Here is a 25619-nt window from a genome sequence, read left to right as displayed (position 1 = left end):
TCTTCAAGGATGACGATAAACCTATTTCTATCTTCTTTTAGCACAACAGTCGCTACAGTACTATTTTGGTCTGTTAAGTTTGGTTCATGCACTCACTCAAAAAATGTATATATGACCTGGTGGCTCCAATAAATTAAATTTTATCGGGATATTAGGTGTTACCTAATGCCGCTACCTTCCGGTGACCAGGCCGCAATTTGTCGAACGATCCGTTGTGAACTTATGGAGGATATTGTTCTGAAAGGTCCCAACCAAAATATCCTGCACAAAGAAAAACATAATTTGTTTTATACTCTAACGAAACAAAATTTACCCCATCTCCACAAAAAAAAAAAATTGCACTTAATAGAAAAAAAAATTATAAAAACTTTTGCCTTAAACCAGGATTCACTAATAGAAGGTTAGGTCACATGTAAAAACATAAAGTGGATAGGCCCCATAAACATCATTAAGGATGTCAAATCTGACGATTGAAAATGTCATCATATAGGAGAAAACGTAAACAAAGAATGAATGTAAAAAGAGAACAAGTTGACATCCTCAATGCCAAGTACTGTCAAATATTAAAAAAAAAGTATATCGGCTGATCGCTTGGCTTAACCTTATTCAGTGAATCCTGGCCTTAAACAAAATCTAATGACAAATAATTTTTCTATATAAAAAAAAGAAATACAAACGATATTACATTAAGCCATTGATAGTACCACGTTTCAACTCCGAACTAACCTAACTTTCAGTTTTACTGTACTTAGTTCGTCTTTAATTACAACGAGGCAGGAGTACCTTGTCACACACTTTCAACTTTTGTAATGACTAAAATGACTGCTTGTGATATACATCTATCCTAGTGACATCTAAAACCGTCCAGGCACATGGCCTGGAAGTAAAAGTGACGAATAATCGGTCTCCCTAGTCCGATTGCTACTTCCACTACGAAAAAAAATATAGATGGCGCCGTCCGCCTTTAACAAGTCACACAAGGGTATCTAAGTTCTGTTTGTCATACTTATTGTACGACCACATTCACTCCACAAGATCGTGCAACAGCTGTGAGGCCACAAGAAAAATTACCTCCCCCTTACCATAATTTTCAGAAACGCCAGATCTCGGAAATGGGTGGTGCGATTTAAGCCAAATTTTGTGTACTCTCTTACAGTAACTTAAAAACTAAACTTTGGTATCCAAATGTCGGATGGGATACCTAGGAGGGCCGCCCCACCCCCAGAACATACCAAATATATATATAGACCAATCACGACACTATGGGACTAAAATGAAAGGTATTTAAGATTAGAAAACGTATCTAATATCCAATTATAGGACTAAGTGTTTGGGGGACCATCCCATCAATATATCAAAATGTGGGACCAAGTGTTAAGGGAGCCCCCCCTCCCTAAAAACACCCCCAAACAGGACCTATTTACTGACCATCGCCATATTGGGCTCGAATAGAAGGTATTTTAGTGTAGAATACGAATATGGTGTCCAAATGTGGAACCAAGTGTTTTGGGGGCCGCCCCTCCCCAAAACCGCCCGCAAAGAGCACAATTTTACGAGCATAGCAATATGGGGCTCAAATGAAAGGTCTTCAGAAGTACCCCTCGAATCTGAAATCAATATTCTGGAAAAAGTTTCTATGGGCCCAACCCACCCCATAATACCACCCAAATAGGAAATATTTGCTTACCCTCCCCCTTATCCTAATTTTCAGCCAGATCTCGAAGATGGGTGGTGCGATTTAAGCGAAATTTCGTGTGCTCTTATATAGTACCCTAAAAATAAAAATTTGGTATCCAAATTTCGGATGGGGTACCAAACATATATTTAGACCAATCAGAACAATATGGGACTCAAATCAAAGGTATTAAGGATAAGAAAACGTATCTGATATCCAACTGTCGGACCAAGTGTTAGGGGGACCACCCCAACCCCCAAAACACCACTAAATCGGACATATTTGTTGACCATGGCAATATGGGACTCAAATGAAAGGAATTTGCGAGTAGAATACGAATCTAATATCCAAATGTGGGACCACGTTTATGGGGGTCCACTGCTTCCCCAATACACCGCCCAAACAGGACTTATTTACTGACCATGGGAATATGGGGCTTAAATAAAAGGTATTTGAGTGTAGAATTCGAATCTGATATTCAAATATGGGACCAAGTGGTTGGGGGGCCTCCTCTCACCAAAAACATACCCAAAAGGGGACATATTTACGACCATAGCAATATAGGGCTCAAATGAAAGGTCTTTGGGAGTAAATCACGAATTTGATATCAATATTCGGGAAAAGTGTCTATGGGGCCGCCCCACCCCCACAACACCACCCAAATAGTAAGTATTTACTGACTATTGCAATATGAGGCTCAAATAAAAGGTTTTTTAAAGTAGAACAGGAATCCGCTATATATTTTCAAGGCCAACTCACTGAGTGGCCGGCCGCCCATCCCCCAAAACACCCCCCAAGCCGGTCATGTTTGCCGACTATGGAAATATGGGGCTCAAATTAAAGGTATGTGGGAGTAGACCACGTATCTGATATCAACAACTGTCTAGCGCACGTCCCACCACCATAACAACACCCAAATAGGACGTATTTGCTCACCAAGACAATTTGGTCTTAAAGAGAGTGGAACTAAATATTTATAGATTTTAGGGCCAATACCCCAAGCCGAACATATTTGCTAACTTTTGCAATAAGGAGTTTAAATGAGATTAGAAAACGATTTTGATATACATTTTTGAGGCCAATGGCAATACGTTTCAAATAAATGATATATAGATGTATGAGAATAGACCACGTTGCTGATATATTGATAATGGATGGATGGATGGATAATGTTGGTGGTCACCGTAGCGCAGAGGTTAGCATGTCCGCCTATCACGCTGAATGCCTGGGTTCGAATCCTGGCGAGACCATCAGAAAAAATTTTCAACTGTGAGGTACTATGCCATGTAAAACTTCTCTCCCAAGAGGTGTCGCACTTGGGCACGCCGTTCGGACTCGGCTATAAAAAGGAGGCTCCATATCATTGAGTTTAAAAACTTGAAGCGGACTGCACTCATTGATTTGTGAGAAGTTTGCCCTTGTACCTTAGTGGAATGTTCATGGGCAAAATTTGCATTTGCAATGTGGGAGGACCACCCCAATCCCCAAAGCTCCCCTAAATCGAGCACATTTACCTACCATGTCAATGTGGAGCTTAAATACAAGGTATTGGGGGTAAAGCAAAAATTGATACCCATTTTCGGGACCAATTCTCTGGGGGTCTACCCCTTTCCCAAAATACCTCACAAACAGCAATTTTTTGCTGACCATCGCTCAATATGGGCCCATATGGGGCTCAAATAAAATTATGTAGGACCATGTATTTAGAGCATCACCCCCAAAGGGTAAAAAATTTTCGACCATGCCAATATTTGGCTCGAATGAAAGGTATTTGAGATCAGAAAACAAATTTGATAACCAATTTCGGGGCCATGTGTTTGGGGGATGCCTCATAGTGTAAACTCCCCTTAAACCAATGGCAATATGGGGTTTAAATAAATGGTATTTGAGAGAATAGCACTATGCTGATATTTTTCGGGGCCAAGTGTCTGGGGGATCACCTCACCCCCGTAAACACCCCTAAATCAGATATCATAACAATATCGGGCTGAAATAAAGTATTTTAAGAATGGAGTACACCTTACATCTAAACTTAAATTCGTAGACCAATAATATGATCTTTATGGGATTCAGATAAAGGCACTTATATTGTTAAAGTGTTAGTCAAGCGATATACTAGTTTCGTAGCATGGTATTTAACTAAAAGCTCTTTAATTTTCAAAAAAAAATATTGCAATTAAAATGTTGTTCCACATAAATGTAAAAAAGGCGCAGCGGAGCTGGCCCGAGTCAGCTAGTTAATAAATAATGAAAAAGAAAACTATTTAAAAAGAAACTTTTAGAAAGAAAAGAAAGAAAAGCTTTTATTTGTAAAAATAATTTGAGTTTGTAGTTTTTCGTTGGTCATACTTAAATAAGCACAACTTTTCAAAAGCCTTTGCCAGCATCTTCCACTTGTATTATGTTGTTGTAGTAGCAAGACCAAACGCACAACACTTTCACAATCGTTATTACTTCGTAGAGATTTATTGCAATAGCTTTTTATGAAAGGAACATTTATTTTTTATTTATTTTAGAAGAAAATTTAGTTATATTTTCATACAAATAGTTTATTTATGCATCCACAAATAATATTGTTTTCCACCTCGAGTAAATACGTGTGAGCAAGATCACTAACACTAGCAAACACGTAGTTACAATTAGAAGTATGGCGATCGCGTTTATTTTACGTAAGAAAAAGACTTGTTGCGCAGCGACATTGGTTGTGCTCTTTTTTGGCGTCGTGAAATGTAAATTTCCCCTAGATGAAAAAACAAGTTATGGTGAAATTAACATTTTTCATCAATATTTTTCGCTCATTTTTTTATATGGAGTTTTACCGCGAAAACCGTATATATTACCAACCTTTATGAAGAAATTTTCACAAAAGTATTATGTTATCTTTGAGATTTGTTTAGTGTTTTAAAAAAGCAACCGTGAAAAACATGTGTTTTCACCGGTTAAAAACGAACATAGTACCATCCAATAGCCAAGCCAACCCGATCGTCCAATGACTTATACGACCATGCTAACTTTTGTGCCACCTTCTATTTAGTTTGATCTAGCAGTCATATAAACATATCCTACGATTTAACTTCAAGGAGCCCAGGAGGCTGCAATTGGTATTCATCTCATGCAAGGAATTTGATAAATGTAAACCATTGTGCGGGATCTTGACGGGCCATCAAGACTCCCGTTGAGTGTGACATAGATCGATTTATATCTTAAAAAAGCCCGCATATAGACCATTCTCCAAGTTTGAGGTCTTTGTCGCATTTATTACCTGAATTCGCTGAAATTTACAATATGGGCTGCGCAAAGACTCCCAAAATTCGTTATTATGTTTTTTTTTTTTTTGTTTCATTTCGAGTGTGAGACAGCCACTGTGGCGGTATAATAGAGGCGACGGTGGGAAACCTGAAAGGAATAGAAGAGGTTTCTTATTGGATTCCTGAAAGACACTTTAGGTCAAGTGCGAGGTACTGCTGCCAGCGGCACAGTCTGTGATTGACGTATGGATCAAAGCTAGAGGACAGAGTGGGACTGGAGGTCTTCATTGAGAACCCAGGAAAGTTAAGTGGCTATCAGGGCAATAACAACCAGGACGGTAAGGTCACAAACAGTCGTCGATTATAAGAAAGAGATTAACGCCTTCTTTGAGGATGGCACGATCCTCATTGCTTAGGTGTCGGGCCAAAGCAGATTAAGAGGGAATAAAAGAGCAGACGATTTGGCTGCGAAGGCCAGAGGACTGCGATCCCTAAACTTGGTAAATCCGGAGCCTTTCTTAGCACTGTGGAACTGCGAGACAGCAGATGAGACGACGAAAACCCTATGAGAAAGATGTGAGGCGCTGGAACACTTCCTATGTCATTGCCTGGCTTTCGAGGCTAACGCCACTTACCAGACATGAAACAACTTAATGGCGTGGTATGGAAAATAATAAGGGATTTTGTAAGTCGCTTAAAGCATGTACAGGGTGGCTGATGAATATTGCTACAATGATGAATATTGCTACATTTTTTTTTTCGGTGTATGGAATACATTTTTCTTTTATTCATGTTAAATTAAATTATTAAATTAATTATTAAATTATTATTAATTAAATTAATTAATTAATTAATTAAATTAATTATTAAATTATTATTATTAAATAGAAAAAAAGTTATTACATTTTTTTTTGGTAGCGGCTTTCATCAGCCACCCTGTATAATCCAAGCATGGTTAAAACAAACATGTTCCGCACTTCAAACGCAAAATTTTCCGTTGTTATTTGTTTTTATTAGAACTATTTACTTTATTATCAAACAACACATTACATTTTGTATTGGAAAATTATTAATTATTTTGAAATAACGTAGAAATGTCAACTGTTTAACATTTCTATTTGTGTCTACATCTGCTTTGACAAGTTCGTGGAGCAGAGTTCTATCCCAATTTTTTGTTGTTGATCATCTGATCATACCTAGTATATGATTCTACCATGTATACAGTACTAAAATAAAGCACTGCAATGATAAAACATAGAGAACGCAAAGAAAAATCTGACATCTTAATGTCGACAAACCTGGCCGGTTGTTAGCAGCTGGTCGTGTGAGGCATCCTTTAGTGGTTCAGCAATGTTTTATTGTAGTACGTTATAGTGCAAATCACGATAAATTGGTTATTATTATCTGTTATCACATGACCATGGCGAAACCATTAAAGGTGGTCTCATTTGTACAACAACACAAATAATATGGTGCAATCCGCCATCTTGCCATCAAGCTGATCGACGTTTGTGTGTATACATGTGCGTACGTGAGCAGCGAAGATGACAACAAGTAGGATGCAAACAAAAATTTGACATTTGACATAATACCGTCAAACTTGGCCGGCTGTTAACTGCTGTTCGCGTGAGACCACATTTATAGATCCGCCTTGTCACATGACATTAATAGCTACCCAGTACCATGCCCAATTAAAGGTGGTCTCATATGTACAACAACCACAAATCATATGATGCAATTCGCCACTCGTCTTCAAGATGTTATTTCAAAAATGGCATTGTTCTCAACACAACCAAAGAAACTTGCCCTCGTGTTTGTACGTGTACAGGTAAAATGAGAGAGAAAGAGAAACACTAACAAAGAGAACATGGAAAATGGCGCGGTTTGCTGAGAATGTAAAAACAGAATTGACATCTTAATACCGTCAAACTCGTCTGCTGTTTTCAGCTCTTCGCGGGAGACCACCTTTTTGAATCCATCTTGCCCCGTACAGACATAAATTTTTTTAAATTTTTGGCAGTACTTGGCATTGAGGATGTCAACTTATTCTCTTTTTATATTCATTCTTTGTTTCCTCCTATATGATGACATTTTCAATCGACAGGTTTGACATTCTTATTGATGTTAATAGGACCCAAGATATATTCATTTACAGTTAGTGGCAGTTGCCCAACAACAAAATATTGATAAGTGCAACTCTGATTTTGAGTATATTACTAGTTCGCGCCATTTTTTTCGTTTGTGTGTATGATTATTAACTAAATATAATACACACATAACCAAAACTCGTTGACAGATAGTGCACTTTGCGAGAAAAAATTGTACTAAGGTGTTTACGGTACACTACCTGGTCATTATGTCATGGATAGGACTAAATATTTAAAATACAGCTTTTAACATACATAAACATCCAAGGTTCAATTTTAAGTTGGTGCTTAATGTTATTTTTTTTTTATCGGTTATGACTTTTTTCGCAAATAATCGAAAGTGATATCGACAAATTGGACCCTTGTTGCAAGGGGAAGTGTTGTAGTTTAGCCGCCAAAATTGGCATTTGTGTCCAAAAGACAGAATATTGATTTACCCAACCCAATTCAAGTTTTTGACCACAAAATTATAAGATGTCGAAAAAATTAAATTCTTCCTTTGGCAAAGATGTGGGATCACCTAAAAATACACTTTTTAAATACTTCAGCTCGCCGGCGAGCAAAAAAATATTGAAAACTCCAACGACTACAGAGAAGAAGAATAACAACAATGCGGATGAAATCAAAGGCAACGAGAAATTAAAAAATGGTGATGCGGGAGCAACTTCTATGGATGTATCCGAGGATGAGGAAGATGTGATTGGAGCAAAGAAGAATCGTAAACGTTATGTACTGTTGGATTCCGATGACGAGGCAGATGGTGCAACGGCATCCAAGAAGAAAGTGGAATCATCACCGGAGTCGGAAAAAGAAAACAAACGAAAGATCCTGTCTGATGAGGAAGAGGAAGCTTCATCTGAAGCAGAAAAATCTTCCCCGGAAAAACATAAGAAAAGGGTAAGCATTAACGTTGTGTATGCACCCATTGATGTGTTTGGTAGTGTGCTCCTATGATTAAATAAAAGGATAGGGACAATTGTATGAAAATGTACACAGCCTAAATGTGCCGTTTGTCTGTTATTTTTCCAGTCGAAGCATAACGAGCCCAAATCAAAAAAGGTTAAACTTGATGAGTCTGTGGCCACGGGCACCTTTATGGAAAAATTGCAACATTTGCAATCGTCAGAGCAATATAAAACCTCTAAGAAACAAGAAGCCAAATGTGAGGCCATTGTGACCACATCCACTTTAGATGAGCCCGTCATATGGCCACATCAGAAATTGGAATTCTTGAAGCCTGACAAAATTAAAGATAAACAAGGACGACGACCAGATCATCCAGAGTATGATCCCAGCACATTATATGTACCGGAAAAATTTTTGGATTCACTTTCACCGGTAAGAAATATAACTGGAGGGAAAGAGAGGCACATCAAATATTAGGCATAACCTAATATAAGGAAAAAGTGGGGGCATTGGCAGTCACTTTAAAAGGGTAAAACAATACAGGTATGACTTTATTTGTTTAAATTTAAATTTATGATGGAGTAACTTAGTTTCCTGGAGACCACCGTGGTGAAGAGGTTAGCATATCCGCCTATGACGCTGTACGCCTGGGTTCAAATCCCAGCGTGAAAATCGGAAAATTTTTCAGCGATGGTTAACCCCTTTTTAATGCTGACAACATTTGTAAGGTATCTCTATTAAGTGGTGTCGCTATGCGGCACACCGTTCGGATTCGGCATAAAAAAGGATAAGGTGTTATCATTGAGTTAAAACTTTAACCGGACTGCATTCGTTGATATGGGGAAGTATTCCCTGTTCCTTAATGGAATGTTCATGGGAAAGTTAGTAACAAAGCTTCATGGCATGGGGGATGTATTTGATTTTTTAGCGATACTATTTGAGGCTTGTTTTGTAATAACAAATAATTGTCAACTCTAATTTAGGCATTACTCCTTTTAAATTTTTTTCTAAAAGGGCGTTCGACAATGGTGGATACTAAAATCGGATCATTATGATTGTGTGCTATTCTTTAAAGTAGGAAAATTCTATGAGTTGTACCACATGGATGCCGATGTGGGAGTTAACGAGTTGGGTTTCACCTACATGAGAGGTGAATTTGCCCATTCCGGGTTTCCGGAAATATCTTTTGACAAAATGGCCTCTGTTTTGGTTGAAAGAGGCTACAAAGTTGCCCGCGTAGAACAAACCGAAACCCCTGATATGATGACCGAAAGATGCAAACGCACTAAATCTACTAAATTCGATAAAGTTGTAAAACGAGAAATATGCCAAATCACTGATCGAGGAACCCAGGTCTATGGTTCTCAAAGTCGGGTTACCCAAAATCATCAAGCGAGTTATATGTTGGCCATAGTGGAGAAACCACTTCAGGTGGGTGGTACAAGCAACTATGGAATCTGTTTTGTTGATACTTCCATTGGTGATTGTTATATTGGCGAGTTTGATGATGATAAAAATTGTTCAAGGTTACACACTCTACTATCACACCATATGCCTGTCTTGGTGGTGTTGGAGAAATCCAATATCCAAGAGAAGACTCAGGATATAATGAGAACTGTTCTGGGTGGCACGTTGAAAGAATATATGCCGGCCACTGGTAGTCAACAGTGTACAGCTGAGAAAACCTTAAAAGAATTGGCCGAGAACTATTATGCTGGTGGTGATAATTGGCCTCTGGTGTTGAGAACAATGCAGGATGATTCAGATCATTTGGGTTTGACACCTCATCGTGAATCAAAATTGGCCCTCAAAGCTTTGGGCTTATGCATCGGCTATATGAAAAAGTGTAAAGTGGCCGAAAAGGTTTTACCAATGGTGCGATATCATTTGTACCAACCGCCAGATACTCTGGCTATGAAAAGCGACAAGAAAGATGTTCCCAAGAAATCATTCATGCAACAAAGAGCTCATATGGTTTTGGATGCCACCACTCTGATGAATCTGCGCATTACGGGTGAGGAACATTCACTTCAATCTACTTTGGATCAATGCTGCACGAAATTTGGTAAACGTTTACTGCACCATTGGCTTTGTGCTCCCTCATGCAATTTGGGCACAATAAAAGATCGACAAGACGCTATTTCAGAGTTCCTAAATAACACAAATCTTTTGCAAGAGTTCCGTGGTTTAATTGCTCCCTTACCCGATTTCGAAAGGTATTTGGCACAATTTCATCATTTCGGTAGTAAAATTGTCCAAGAAAAGCATCCTGATGGCAGAGCCATATTCTTTGAAGAAAAGGTGTATAACAAAAAGAAAATACAGGTGAGTTAACAGGAACCAGTTTTAAAAGTCTAAATTAAGTGGTTATTTTTTAGAATTTCATTGCCATACTCAAGGGTTTTGATACCCTGGCAAAGATTCCTGCTATATTTGAGGATGTGTGCTCAACCCAACTAAAACATTTGAGCCAAGGATCCGATAAAGAAGGAGCCTTCCCCGATATGAGGGAACAATTGACATTCTTTCAGGTATGATAATATTTTGCTGATATAGTACCATTGAAATTCTCTTAACGTTTCTTAATTTCAGCAAGCCTTTGATCATGCAAAAGCCTCAGAAAGTGGTGTTATTGCCCCTGAGCATGGAGTTGATGAAGACTATGACAGAGCTGAAGATAAAATCAAATGCATCAATAAAGAACTACAATCGTATTTAGTGGAGCAGGAAAAGTTTTTCGGTTGCCGCATTACCTATTTTGGTAGCGATAAGAAGCGTTTTCAACTAGAAATTCCTGAATCCCATGCTCGCAAAGCAAATAGTAAATATGCTTTGGAGGGTCAAAAGAAGGGATCTAAGCCCACCCGCCGATACACCACTGAAGAAACCAGGGTATTTTGTTTAAAACTTGCTACTACTAAAAATATTTCTTTATATGTAAATGTTTTCTTAAAAGGCTTTTCTCAAACAAATGCAAACTGCCGAAGAGGAGCGTAATAATATATTAAGGGATTTGTCTCGACGTATTTTCGAAAAGTTTTCCCAACAATACGGTCTATGGAAACAGAGTGTGGACTGTGTTGCTGAGCTGGATGTTTTAGCTTCTCTGGCCGAATATGCCCGCATGCAAAGTACTTCCATGTGCATACCAGAATTGTTTAATCCCGAAATGGGACAACAAGCATTTATAGAAATTGAAGAGGGTTATCACCCTTGTGTCTCCTCTGAGACTTATATACCAAATGGCTTAGCTTTGGGTTGTAATGAGACAGCACCTTTGTCTTTACTAACAGGACCAAATATGGGAGGAAAAAGTACGCTCATGCGACAAGTGGGTTTGTTGACTGTAATGGCTCAGATTGGTGCTCATGTGCCCGCAGAACGCTGTCGTTTGTCTTTAGTTGATCGCATATTTACCAGATTGGGAGCTCAGGATGATATATTATCGGGTCATTCAACATTTTTGGTTGAATTGAATGAGACATCTTTGATCTTGAAACATGCAACACCCAATAGCTTGGTGTTATTGGATGAATTGGGTAAGGTTTAAAGTGTTTACTCTTTAATTTGGCACGACAATTCTTGTTTATGTTATTTTTTATAGGACGAGGCACAGCCACCTATGATGGCACAGCCATTGCTGCTTCCGTTGTTAACTTTTTGGCTGATCTCAAATCTCGTTGTTTGTTTTCCACCCATTATCATAATTTAATAGATTTCTTCCACAAAGATCCCAGAATTACTTTGGGGCATATGGTAAGTGTTTTGGCTACCTGGCACTTGCAGTATTTTTGTATAAATGTGAGTTTGTTTCCTAGGCTTGCATGGTTGAAAATGAAGATACTGAAGATCCCACGCAAGAAACAGTTACCTTCCTTTATAAGTATTCATCAGGAGCTTGTCCAAAGTCGTATGGTTTTAATGCAGCAAAATTAGCGGGCATGCCTCATGAGGTTATTAAACGTGCTTATATGGTAAGATTTTAATGATGAACTTTGTTTAAATTACATTTTTTTTAAACATTTGTATTTAACAATGGAGGGAAAAACACGTGCACTCACTATAGAATGTAAGTATTGGTCTTGGGTTATGCCTCTTTTGAAAGATATGCTATTCAGCGAAACAGAAATCGTATCTTTGTAGCGGAACCATTCCCCCCGCCTACTCTCAACTTTCTTTGTTTGCGCTTTGTTTTATCTCTATGTAATGCCAAACACATCCCCAGACTTGGAGTCAAACGTGGCGCATATGTTATCATGTTCGCCTATGACACCGAAAGCCTAGGTTCAAATCCCCATTAGAAAGTCTTCATTATCAGGTGGTTTCTCCTTCACCAACCAGACAATTTTTATGAGTTATCTAGCCACGTAAACCTTGCTTTACAAAGTAGGAAGGATATTGTAAAGATACGATATAATCTCTTCCTTGTTTGGGGGTGTCAATCTCGCAGGGATACCAAACACGGAAATAGCTTTAAACTGTTTTGAGTGTTGTCCTTACTCTGCCTTTCTTGGATTATCCAGGAATTGGCGTAGCATGAATATCGAATCTATGATGGATTTTCCATGCTCATAATAAGATCCCATTCTCTCGTTGGCCTTAGCACCTTGAGAGCATCTGGCACTCTGCAGTTGGCCCACCTCTTTGTATACTGGATATAGAATTATGAGTTTTCAATTATCGGATTTGCGATCTCCTAACAAAATTCGGCAGACATGTTGAAGAATGCGCCTTATCAGCGTTGTTGTTGTTGTAGCAGTTTATTGTGTACTATCTTTCGTCTGCTTGATTCTGTTGAGTGTCAAGACCCAGGAACTCCGCGACTAAGATGGGGTGCGTCCACAGGGATCTGGGTCTGAGTCGAGTGGGTCTGGCCGGGCAGTTAAACAGGTGACGTGTATCGTGCGGTCCCTGGTTACAGTCGGGACATACATCTTGCACATCGGCATCAATCCTAGCTCTGTGGGAATTGAGGCGGCTGCATCTGCCGGAACGTAATTGAGCCAGAATCACTCTGGTTTGCCGGGGGAGGTCGATTTCTTCGGGTGCAATGGGTGGCGGTCGTTCTCCAAGGACTACATTCACCCGGTAGCCAGTTAACGCGTCTGCTACCGTGTCTGCCGCTTGATATGCCGCTTGATGTAGAGGTTCTCTCTTGTAGCGCTGGACCTCACGCTCTAGATCATGTAGATCTACCTTAAGTCTTCTGGGCGGTGGGTATCTATCCACAAGATGATGATTTGGATGATTTCTGCGATAACAGCCCAAAAGGTATTGCTTAGACAGCATGTAGTTATGTCTTCGCACTGGTAGGATCTTTGTCTCCTGGTGGAGGTGGTCCACATGAGAACTAAGGAGGCAGCCCGTCGCAGTTCGGAGGGCGGCATTCTGACAGATCTGAATATTATTCCACTGCGTGTCACAAAGCTGACGTGACCACACTGGCGCTGCATAACTTACCACAGACCGGCCAATTGCTTTGTACGTGGTCAACAAGGTTTCTTTGTCTGCACCCCAAGTGCTGCCAGCGAGTGACTTGAGGACCTTGTTTCTACTTTTGACTTTACTGCAGATTGCTGTGGCATGTGGGGAGAAAGTGTAGGAGCTGTCAAATGTGACGCCTAGTATTTTGGGACACTTGATGGTCGGAATCAATTCTCCATCGACCATCACAGTCAGCTCAGAATTCACCTCACGCGTATTTGTAGTGAAAAGTGTGGCTGAAGATTTGGTGGCGGATATCTTCAGATTTCTTGCAGCGAAATATGAGGCAAGCTCGTTGAGGTAGACGTTCAACCTATCGCAGATGTCATCAATGGGTGGGGGGCCTGATGCCAAGATCGTACAGTCGTCCGCATATGATACGATCTCTATGCCGTCTGGAGGAGGTGGGATGGAGGATAGGTAGAGGTTAAACAGAGCCGGAGATATCACCCCGCCTTGGGGAACTCCCTGTTTCACTCTACGGTGTTTTGACTTCTTATCCCTAAATTCCACAAATGACTGGCGGCCACACAGATAATTCGCGACCCAACGTTTAAGGCCTGGTTGGAGGGACGTGTTGGCGATGTCCTCAAATAATTTGGCATGGCTGACCGTGTCGAATGCCTTCGATAAGTCCAATGCCACGAGGACGGTCCTATCACATGGCCTGGGTTGATTGAAGCCACGGCAAATGTGTGTGGTGATGGCATGCAAAGCTGTTGTTGTGCTGTGCAGTCTCCGAAATCCGTGTTGATGCTCGGCGAATGGAAATTCTCCTACGAGGCTCGGGAGGAGTAATGCCTCAAGCGTCAAGGTACTCAACTCCAGGTAAATCCAGATTCTTCAGCATCAATGTAGAGATTCCGTCGGGGCCCAACGCCTTGGAAGATTTGGCGCCACGGATGACATTAGTAACTTCGCCCACGGTAAATTGTGATGGCTGTTCATCGGCTCGGAGACCACGAATACGGCGAATGGCTCTCCTCCTTGCCCTGTCTCTCTCGGGATGCACGATAAATTGACGGTTGAACAACCTGGCGCATCTCTTCGGATCAGTCACGGTTAACTCGCCAAAAGTGACTGAGGTCCTGTCGTCCCGTCTACCGGGGTTCGAGAGAGACTTAACAGTGGCCCACAATTTTCCTGCACCGGTGCCTAAGTTACATTGCTCCAAGTGTTCCAGCCACAAATTCCGCTTATGTTCGTTGACTACCCTGTTTATTTCCAGATTCAGCTCGCTGATTCTGGGGTTAGCGGGGTCCATAGCACGAATCCCATCACGCTCGTCTGCGAGTACCACTGCTTGCGCCGGGAAATTGGGTCGCACTTGCGGTATTCGACCGGCTGGTATAAAGCGAGCGGCTGCTGCGTTGATGATGTCTCGGAATTTCCTCTCGGCCACAAGCACATCAGAGGGGGGTGGCAGTTCATTGAAGCGGCGATTGGTATACTCTCTGAAGCCAGTCCAATTGGCCTTCTTGTAGTTGATGAACGTTCGGCGCTCAGAGGTTATGAAGTCGGGTGGTCGGTCGATGGTGAGGATTATGGGGAGGTGGTCTGACCCCAAAGAGATGACGGCTTGCCAGGATACGTCACTCAGGAGATCAGGGGATGCGATTGAGATGTCTGGCGAGCTGCTGCACCTCCTCGTAATCCTAGTGGGGGCATCCTCATTCACCGTGCAAAACGTGGAGCTATCTATCTGCTCTGCCAAAGCTATGCCACGCTGGTCGTTGCCTAGGGGAGAATTCCATGACGAGTGATGTGCATTGAAATCCCCCAGAACCAGACGACTATGGCCAGATAGCAACCCACTTATGTCGGGGCTGTAGGCCTGGCCATTAATCGGGACACAGCTGCCAACCGGCGGTATATACACGTTGTATATCTCTATCTCGGCAGTACCAGACTTGACTGCTACCCCCATACATTCCATGTATGGGTCACTAGCGTCAAGCGCAGGCGAGATAGGTCTATACTGCACGGAATGGTGTATAACGAAGGCCAATCCCCCACCTCCATTCCTTGAGCGATCCTTACGTAGCACATTGTAGCCGTGACAACTGTGCAAGCTGCAGGTGTTAGTCAGCTTTGTCTCCTGGATCGCTGCGACCGATATGCTCTTCCGACTCATAAAATCCACAATCTCATCAATCTTGCCTCGCAGTCCATTGCAGTTTAACTGCAGGAACGATACATTTCCCGACACTGGCCTGGCAATAGTAGGGCTAGGGTGCTGTCTTTGCATAAATTGCCGTACGGGAGAGGTCGGGGGGGTCACATAGTCCGACGACGAGGACGCCGAAGGCGACGACGGCGACGCTTGTGACCCACTGCTGGCTATGTTCGCACAGCACCTAGCGACATAGCCAGTATGACTATACTCCCGTAGCGAAGTTAGGCCAGAGCAAGAACGGAAATGTACCCACTCCAAGCACCTGTTACACCTCACCGACACTGACCGATGATGAAGGCGGTTCTGGCAAACGGAACAGAACCAGGGTCCGGGGTTCTTTTCAATCCCGGCACGGACCAAAAGCATACGGAGAAGGCACTCCGGGATGTGCCTCTCCCATGACGAAAAAAGACGAACACGTACACTGAGGCGGCAGCCCTTGCCGATGAAGATTCCATCGGGTCAATCCGGTACGTACAACCGGCTGCCATGGGATTGCTTATCAGCGTGTAACCTATCTGTTTGTTTTATGGGTGGATTATGGATTAGAACAAAACTATAGTGGCGTTGCCAGGAGATAAAAGCATGAAATAAAAAACAATATATGTGTGACTCTTGAAATTTTCTGACTCCTAGAAATTCTTGCCAGTTTTATTCAATATCAGTGTTGTTCAGCTACTAACTAAATTTTAAAAAAGTATGCAATTTAATACAAAAATGTAAATTTGCCCGTTGGCAACTCAACTGAAGTAAGATTGTAATATATAATCGACCCGTTATATGCTTTGTAAGCAACCAATCGGCCGCCCAGTACGGGATAGCTGTGGGCACCAAACAGGCCGAAATTTTGAGGTCCGATCTGTGTGGTGTTCATTGCTATCATGTAAAGCTTAGCTGCAAGCTACTGGGCACGTTGACATGGATAGTGTGATGCTCCATACGGAGTAGCTGCAACGGAAGTCGCGGACAATCAGCGGTATCAAGCGGAGAGTCTCAGTGAGTGGTCGGGCGGCACCGGTTCTTGCACGAATACTGAGTACCTTTGATCCTCGATATGACAAGGCGGGTTATTGGCTTAGGAGCTTGACGTGGATCTCCACATACACATGAAAATGTGGATACAACAACAACAACCAGCTGCCTTGTTGTTCTTTAGCCAGGTTACTGCGACTTTTCATTCTGCCTGGGTGGTATACATTCTATTCCTTCACAAGGGGGTTGGTTATGGTATCCTTATCGCCGCCACGATGCCAATAGCTTCGAACAATGTTTTTGTCAATCCAATGGCAGCCGGTTGTAAGCGCGGGATTAACCCAATTGAACCCTTCATCGACAAAAGCTGCCGCCACAGTGTACGTGTTCGTCTTCTTTCGTACGCTTCTGGTCAGTGCCGGGATTGAAAAGAACCCCGGACCCTGGTTCTGTTCGGTTTGCCAGAACCGCCTCCATCATCGGTCGGTGTCGGGGAGGTGTAACCGGTGCATGAAGTGGGTACATTTCCGGTCTTGCTCTGGCCTCATTTCACTACGGGAGTATAGTCATACTGGATATGTTGCAAGGTGCTGTGTGAACATAGCCAGCAGTGGGTCACAAGCGTCGTCGTCGGACTATGTGACCCCCCGACCTCTCTTGTGCGGTAATATACGCAACAGCAGCATCACAGTCCCAATATTGCCAGGCTAGTGCCGGGAATTGTATCATTTTTGCAACTAAACTGCAAAAACCAACACCTGCAGCTGCAGTTGTCACGGATACAATGTGCTACGTAAGGATCGCTCAAGGAATTGAAGTGGGGGATTGGCCTTCGTGATACACCATTCCGTTCAATATAGACTCATATCGCCTGTGCCTGGCGCTAGTGACCCCTACATGGAGTGCATGGGGATAGCAGTAAGGTCCGGTACTGCCGAGATAGAGCCATACAACGTGTACATACCGCCGGTTGGTAGCTGTGTCCTAATTAATGGCCAAGCTTACAACCCCGACCTATGTGGGTTACTTTCTGGCCATAATCGTCTGGTTCTAGGGAACTTTAATGCGCATCACACTTCATGGCATTCTCCCTAGGTAACGACCAGCGTGGCGTAGCTTAGGCAGAGCAGATTAAAGGCTCCACAGTTTGCACGGTGAATGAGGATGAGGAGATGCAGCAGCTCGCCAGACATCTCCATTGCATCCCCTGATCTCCTGAGTGATGTAATCTGGCAAGCCGTCATCTCTTTGGGGTCAGACCACCTCCCCATAATTCTTATCATCGACCGACCACACGACTTTATAACCTCTGAGCGCCGCACGTTTATCAATCGGAAGAAGGCCGATCGGGCTGGCTTCTTCATCATTAACGCAACAGCCTTCAGAGTATACCAATCACCACTTAAGTGAACTCCAACACCCTTCGGATTTGCTAGTTGCCGAGAGGAATTTCCGAGACATCATTAACGCAACAGCCGCTCGCTTTATACCAGACGGTCGAATACCCCAAGCGCGGCCCAATTTCCGGGCGCAGGCAGTGGTACTCGCAGACGAGCGTGATGGGATTCGTTGCATGGACCCCACTAACCCCAGAATCAGTGAGCTGAATCTGGAAATAACCAGGGTAGTCAACGAACATAAGCGGAATTTGTGGCTGGAACACTTGGAGCAATGTAACTTAGGCGCCCGTTTATGCAAGCTGTGGTCTGCTGTTAAGTCACTCTCGAACCCCGGTAGATGGGATGACAGGACCTCAGTCACTTTTGGCGAAGTAAACCGTGACAGGTCCGAAGAGATGCGCCAGGTTGTTCAACCGTCAATTTATTGTGCATCCCGAGAGTGACTCCGAGCCGATGGACAGCCATCACAATGGCTGGCGTGGCGCCAAATCATCCAAGACTTCGGGCCCCGACGGAATCTCTTCATTGACAGTATCTGGATTTACCTGGAGTTGAGTATCTTACTACTGTCCTCAACCTGTCTTTGAACACTCTTATAGTTCCCGATGTCTGGAAAATGGGCAGAGTTATACCGCTACTGAAGCCTGGAAAGGAGGACCCGAATTTGGGGGAGTCGTACAGAATGATCTCTCTTCTCTCACCAGTGGCAAAGACTCTTGAGGCATTACTCCTCCCGAGGATTTTGAAGACTACATAGCACAGCAACTGCTTTGCATGCCATCACCGCACACATTTGCCGTGGATTCAATCAGCCCAGGCCATGTGATAGGACGGTCCTCGTGGCCCATCGATCATCACAGTCAGCTCAGTGTTCACCTCACGCGTATTTGTAGTGAACAATGTGGCTGAAGATTTGGTGACGAATATCTTCAGATTTCTTGCAGCGAAATATGAGGCAAGCTCGTTGAGGTAGACGTTCAACCTATCGCAGATGTCATCCATGGGTGGGGGGCCTGATGCCATGATCGAACAATCGTCCGCATATGATACGATCTCTATGCCGTCTGGAGGGGGTGGAATGGAGGATAGGTAGAGGTTAAACAGTGCCGGAGATATCACCCCACCTTGGGGAACTCCCTGTTTTACTTTACGGTGCTTCGACTTCTTATCCCTAAATTCCACAAATGACTGGCGACCACACAGATAATTCGCGACCCATCGTTTCAGGCCTGGCTGGAGGGACGTATTGGCGATGTCCTCCAATAATTTGGCATGGCTGACCGTGTCGAATGCCTTCGAAAGGTCCAGTGCCACGAGGACCGTCCCATCACATGGCCTGGGCTGATTGAATCCACGGCAAATGTGTGTGGTGATGGCATGCAAAGCTGTTGTTGTGCTGTCCAGTCTCCGAAATCCATGTTGATGCTCGGCGAATGGAAATTCTCCTACGAGGCTCGGGAGGAGTAACGCCTCAAGAGTCTTTGCCACTGGTGAGAGAAGGGAGATCGGTCTTGCGACATAACCAGTATACTCCCGTAGTGAAGTTAGGCCAGAGCAAGATCGGAAATGTCTCAACTCCATGCACCGGTTACACCTCACCGACACCGACCGATGATGAAGGCGGTTCTGGCAAACCGAACAGAACCAGGGTCCGGGGTTCTTTTCAATCCCGGCACGGACCAGAAGCTTGCGGATGTGCCTCTCCCATGACGAAAAAAGACGAACACGTACAATGAGGCGGCAGCCCTTGCCGATGAGGATTCCATGGGGTCAATCCGGTGCGTACAACCGGCTGCCATAGGTTTGATATTATTTTTATGTTATTTTTTGTTTGTTTGCGCTTTCTTTTTTTTTTGGTCTTAAAATATTATTTGGCTTCTATTGCAGGATATTGTCCGGCTGATCTCAGTGCAGAGAACAAATAGGTTCGACAAAATTGTGTTTGTTGCTATTGACATTGTTGGATGAGCTGAATTTGAATAAGGGAACTAAGATTTTACTTGTTGCCTATTGCGCTTGTGAATCAAGTCGTCTTTAAGAGCCCTGTTCAAGTTCAGATGTGTGATTTGCAACCTACTCTAATTGGGTTGGTATGTAAAGTACCATGATCGATTTGACAAATTCTGCTGATGAAGATTCGTGGCGAATCAGAAATCGTGAAACATATAGCCGGTCAAATGCTTTTAAGCAACATCACACATTTTGCCTTGCTTTTTAATGTTATTTGCTGTGCTATTCTTTGAATAGAAAGCATTGAACGAAATAGTCTGTAGCCGGACAATATCCTGCAATTATTTTATTTTGTTGTTTTAATTCAAGCTCGAGGTATTTTTTATTTATTTTATTCGTTTTTTATTTGTTATATATGATATTTGAGTAGTATTTTTTTAATGTTAACTTTTAGTATATGTACTATAAATTATTATTGGTAATATTAGTTACGTTTATGAGATTAACTATTTTTGAGTAGTTGATTTATTTTTAAGGAAACTTTTGTGAATTGTTAATTTTGTAGTGTTTTAGTCATATATGGTCGACTTGACGACTTGACTAATAAATGACCAAATTAAATTAAAAGTATATTTTTTATTTTGTTGTTTTTCATTCAAGTTTTTTTTATTGTATTTATATATATTTTTTATTATATTAATTCGTTTTATTCGACCTTTTATTGTTGATAATTAAGCTCGAGGCCAATGTTGTTTGCTTTTTATTTATTTTAAAAATATTTCGTCTTTCTTCGGTTGGTATCATCAGGTTAGACTGACACCAAGCAATAAAGGAAATAAATTAATTAAACACAAATTGACACACATTCCACATAAACAAAAGCTTATAGAGTTACAATAATCAAACGTCTTACAACACAGCATTTTATATTGAACTAACAAGTCATTTTCTCTTACTTATAATATGCCTATAGCTCGGCGCACAGTTTTCTACATCAGTCGCTTTTCTTGTGGTACATTTGTGATTGAAAGCATTTCTAATGTAAAACGCTTGCTAAAGTTTTCAATATCTCTGCATTAACCATGTTAGGGGAATGTTTTCTCTCCACACAGTGCTCGCTAATACTGAGTTGTTGTGTCCTGATTTAAAATCCGACTAGTGTCCCGCTTACCTTGTTTTAAATTTGTTTTTCCTACATAATTTTGATGGCAGCTATCAGTTTCATTTCCCATGCTGTTAATTTTGTAGATAACGTTGGATTTTACCATTTTGTAAATTTTACTTTTTGTGCTAGAGATCAAAGTCCTTAGTGAGTTTGGCGGTTTTTGCGCTAGATTATATTTTTCTTAATCGTAAATTTCCGAGTTTTCATCGCATCTGATATTCCTGATATATATATTATTGACTTTTGCGCGGAAGGTCGTTTATCATTCATTTGTACTTTAGGCCTTTGTATCATAAGGTTTTCTATGACATTTTCCGGAAATGAAGTTTGCCATAAAAACCTCTTTATTACATCTTTAACTTTCCGGTGAAATTATGCATCAATTATTTCGAAAACGCGTCGTATAAATTTGGTCGCTGTTAGCATGTCCGCCTATGACGCTGAACGCCTGGGTTCGAATCCTGGCGAGACTATCAGAAAAATTTTTCAGCGGTGGTTTTCCCCTCCTAATGCTGGCAACATTTGTGAGGTACTATGCCATGTAAAACTTCTCTCCATAGAGGTGTCGCACTGCGGCACGCCGTTCGGACTCGGCCGTTAAAAGGGAGGCCCCTTATCATTGAGCTTAAACTTGCACTCATTGATATGTGAGAAGTTGGAATGTTCATGGGCAAAATTTGCATTTTTTGAGATGGCACGAATGGCCGTGGCCGTTGGCTTGCGGTCCGTTTTAATTACAGTCCCCTAGGTATATCTAAATATGTTAGGCATCCATTTAGGTACCTTGGACGTACCGCAAGCCAATGCATTAATCGCAAACACATTTTACCTCATATCGTGTGTATACACACATTGAAAGGTTACTCTTTAGCAAACGAAGATTGCTGGGTAACAGGTTTTTGGCATTGTGTTTTTTTTTAGTAGAGATATTGGCGGTTGGAGGTTTACCTTTCTTACTGCGCTCGAAGAAAGCTGCCCTGATATGATACAATGTCCGTCTCAAGAAGGCATGCTTCTACCATTGGAGAGCTCACTAATTAGTGAGTGGTGACAGCATGTAATCTTTTGGGAGCAAGGCAGACTTATGTTGGAGTTTTTTTCTTCTTGACGAACCGATTTATTTCAAAATCGTGTAAAAAAATTTTACCATATTTGCTTTAAAGCAGTAGTTAGAATCGGTTTAACCTTTTCGAAAACATTTTTTCACATCACGAAAAGTTTAAACAACAAATTCAATGAGCCTCGCTTTGAGGTTCTTTTATTATTTTATTCATGGTTAGAGATGGGTTTCTACTGGGGTGAAACCCAACGCTTGGGTATTGGGTAAATACCCAATAAATACCTTTATTGGGTATTTATTTGGGTATTTATAATATTGCAGATATTTTGGGTATAAAAACATTTTTCAAAAAATTTTTGATGATTTTGTATTCTTTGTATATAAACCTGATCTTCCGATATCATAAAATCGGACTTTAGTTATATATAGCCGCTATATAGACCGATCTCCAGACTTAAAGTGCTGAGGCAATAAATGGGTCATTTTTCATCCGATTTCGATGAAATTTTGCACAGTGAGTTCTGGTAGACCCCTATTCATTTCTGTGAAGTGCGGTTCCGATCGGACTATATTTGACTCAATATAGAGTATTGAGGCCATAAAAGATCCATTTATTACCCAAAGTCGATGAAATTTGGCACAGTGTGTTTTGGTAGACCCCTACCCATTCCTGTCAAATATGGTACAGATCGGACCATATTTGGTTGTAGCTGCCATATTTACCGATCTCATGATATTGTGTAATGAGCCTATAAAAGGAGCATTTTTCATCCTCTTTCAATGTTATTTGGCATTGCGAGTTCCGGTACCCTTCTTAACCTTTTTGTTGAATATCGTCCAGATCGGACTATATTTGGATATAGCTGCAATATAGATCGATCTCCCGAAATAGAGTATTGAGCCCATAAAAGGAGAATTTTTAATCCGATTTTGATGATAATGATGTTTCCTCGTCGATTCTCTGGAAAATAGTGATAAACGAAATCCTGCTGGATCTCAACAGGGATGACGTGAGAATGGTCGCATATGCGGACGACGTCGTACTGCTGATACGGCACAAATTTCTGTCGACATCTTCGAAAGGTTACTCTCGAGAAGGGCTACAACAAAATTAAGGATGATAGAGTTGGTCCTTGAGATATAAGTTACAGGTTTTTAAACTCCCGTCTTTAGACGGTCATCACAGATGGCTCCAAGGTGAAGCCAGGGAACGGATCAGAGTATACTACGAGACTCACAACAGCGGTATGTCCGTGAGACTGCCGGGCAAGTGTACGCTCTTTCAGTCATAACGATGGCCGCAAAATATATTCTTAGAAGGGATTTACCGTCTTTTAAACTCAGGATTGATGTGGACAGTATGGCGGCATTCAGTGAGATTGAAGTCCGTGGCGGATATTTGAAATCTCTGAATAGACTCCGGGGCTCACGACATAGCGTTAATTTCGTTTCCCGTATACGATTATCTTGTAGTTTCATCTTATATCAACAATAAATTGTTAGAAATTACACATAAAAATCATAGAATGAAGTATCAATTTTCTAATATGTACACATTTTTGCTATTGAATTTTGTTCAATCTTCAAATATTTTATCAGCTGACACGAAAAAGGAACGTAATTTTTTTTTTACTAAATTCTATATTCCGGTTACGGTCGACGGACGGACGTTCGGTAATCGTTTGCTTGTGTTTTCATAAGGCAAAACAAACAGTTGACATGTTGTTCCACATTTAGAGTGTGTGTCGAATGATAGCAATGTTTTTTACACTGGTGAGAAAAAATTTACATTTTGCTGTGCCAAACGGTAACTTTCTCACTATACAAATTTTTGACATTTCTGCCTGAGCAACAAGAAACCAAGCTATTTCAAATAATCAAAATTTATTGAAAATTATCCATGACTTGCTTAAAAACAATTGGTTAAGGCTCTATTACACGGCATGTAGTTGTGTTATTACATGTCATGTGATACAAACGAAACTAACATATGAAAATCACTTTTCAAAATAGTACATGCAATTTTTTTCGATTAGAGCGTGCTCTATTCCTTCTGACAAAAACATAAAGAAATCAGTTGTTGTTGTTGTCAGTCGAATGAAAGCAAACCCAAATTAAATTGTTTTCACAAATTTATGATTTAATCAGCCTTTTCTTAACTTTTTTTACTAATAAAAAAAACAGCTTTTGTTCAAATTTTTAGGTTATGTCATACGAAAATAACATAAAGGTGTGATAATAATTTTGACAAACATTCAATTACATGTGAATACAAAAAGTGACATGTCATAAGACATTTACATGCCGTGCAATAGCGCCTTTAATAAACATGCAATAAGAACAATTAAATACTTGGGCATTGTTCACAGATAAAAGTCTCTTTGGATTTATGATTTTATTGTAACAAGATTTTATTAACATGTAAAAGTCAAATGATGGCATCAGCCGACGCCTTCCAACAAATATAGAGGTTGCAAATAAAAACATTTTGTTTTGCCAATTTCTTTCAACAGTGTAGGATTTATCGTCAACTTTCAAATGGCAATTTGACAATATTATATATTTAACAAAATCATCAATAAATCATAAATATGTTTGTGTGTAAGCAGTTACATGGAACTCTGCTTTATAACCGTCAAAATTTGTTTTGCCTTCTGTCAAAAATCTTAGTGGGCTACTCAAAAATTATTCACCACACTAAACGTCAGGCCTTTACATACCGCACTGAGGATTTTTGTCGAAGAACAAAAAAAAAGAGATTATTTGTATATTGCTCTTTTTTCTTTTCTTTCTTTATTAAATTTAACTTTATATGTTTTTCTCTTCCCAACTAAAGCTTTCGAAAAAGGTAGAGGCTTTGGCTCTTAAGCGCAAATTAGCTGCCAAAATTGTAGCTGCAGCCGCAGTTGGCAACACAGGATCCGCTTGGCAGAGTAGCAATTTAAAAAATTTGCTAATTCAACTTCAAAAATGTCAAGTTTGAATAAAATTTTCTACGATTTAAGTTATTCGCCCTATGGTGTCATTTTGTTTTTTTTTTATTTCTATACATCATACATCAGCAGTATTGTTATGTCTCTCATACCATTTGTTAGTTTACTTCTTTCTTTTTACCAAGTGTCAATAAAACCACACATGTACTCATATACAATTTTTTTTAATAAACATTTGTTTTATTGTTTTTTACTTTTTTGTGTCTTCTTGAAATTTTAATTTATTTCGATTTTATTTTGTTTCTTTATCACAGTAAAATAATAAATAAATAACTTAATTAACACACATACAAATTTGCAAAATTTTTTGTATAAATATTGCTACACAAAAAATAACAACAAAATTAAAAAAAATAAATACAAAAACAAAACTATATTTCTAAACTAAAGAAAAATACAAAGCAATTCGTACATGTTTGTACTAATGGGGTATAATTATAATC

The 25619-nt window shown here is 40.8% G+C and overlaps 1 protein-coding gene across 1 annotated transcript; it reads left to right on the top strand.

The window, feature by feature from the left end:
- The first annotated feature begins 7315 nt into the window (after positions 1 to 7315).
- Positions 7316 to 25191, top strand: LOC106095142 (probable DNA mismatch repair protein Msh6). Its single transcript, XM_059369860.1, has 9 exons — positions 7316 to 7967; positions 8100 to 8408; positions 8991 to 10301; positions 10355 to 10507; positions 10569 to 10868; positions 10933 to 11515; positions 11581 to 11732; positions 11795 to 11950; positions 25020 to 25191. The coding sequence occupies exons 1-9, from the start codon at positions 7545 to 7547 to the stop codon at positions 25164 to 25166; spliced, it is 3534 nt and encodes a 1177-aa protein (XP_059225843.1). The 5' UTR covers positions 7316 to 7544; the 3' UTR covers positions 25167 to 25191.
- Positions 25192 to 25619: the final 428 nt, after the last annotated feature.

This window comes from Stomoxys calcitrans, chromosome 1, assembly GCF_963082655.1.
Source record: "Stomoxys calcitrans chromosome 1, idStoCalc2.1, whole genome shotgun sequence".
NCBI lineage: Eukaryota > Metazoa > Arthropoda > Insecta > Diptera > Muscidae > Stomoxys > Stomoxys calcitrans.
Note: the sequence above shows the minus strand (reverse complement) of the source record. Positions and strands in the feature narration are given on the sequence as shown.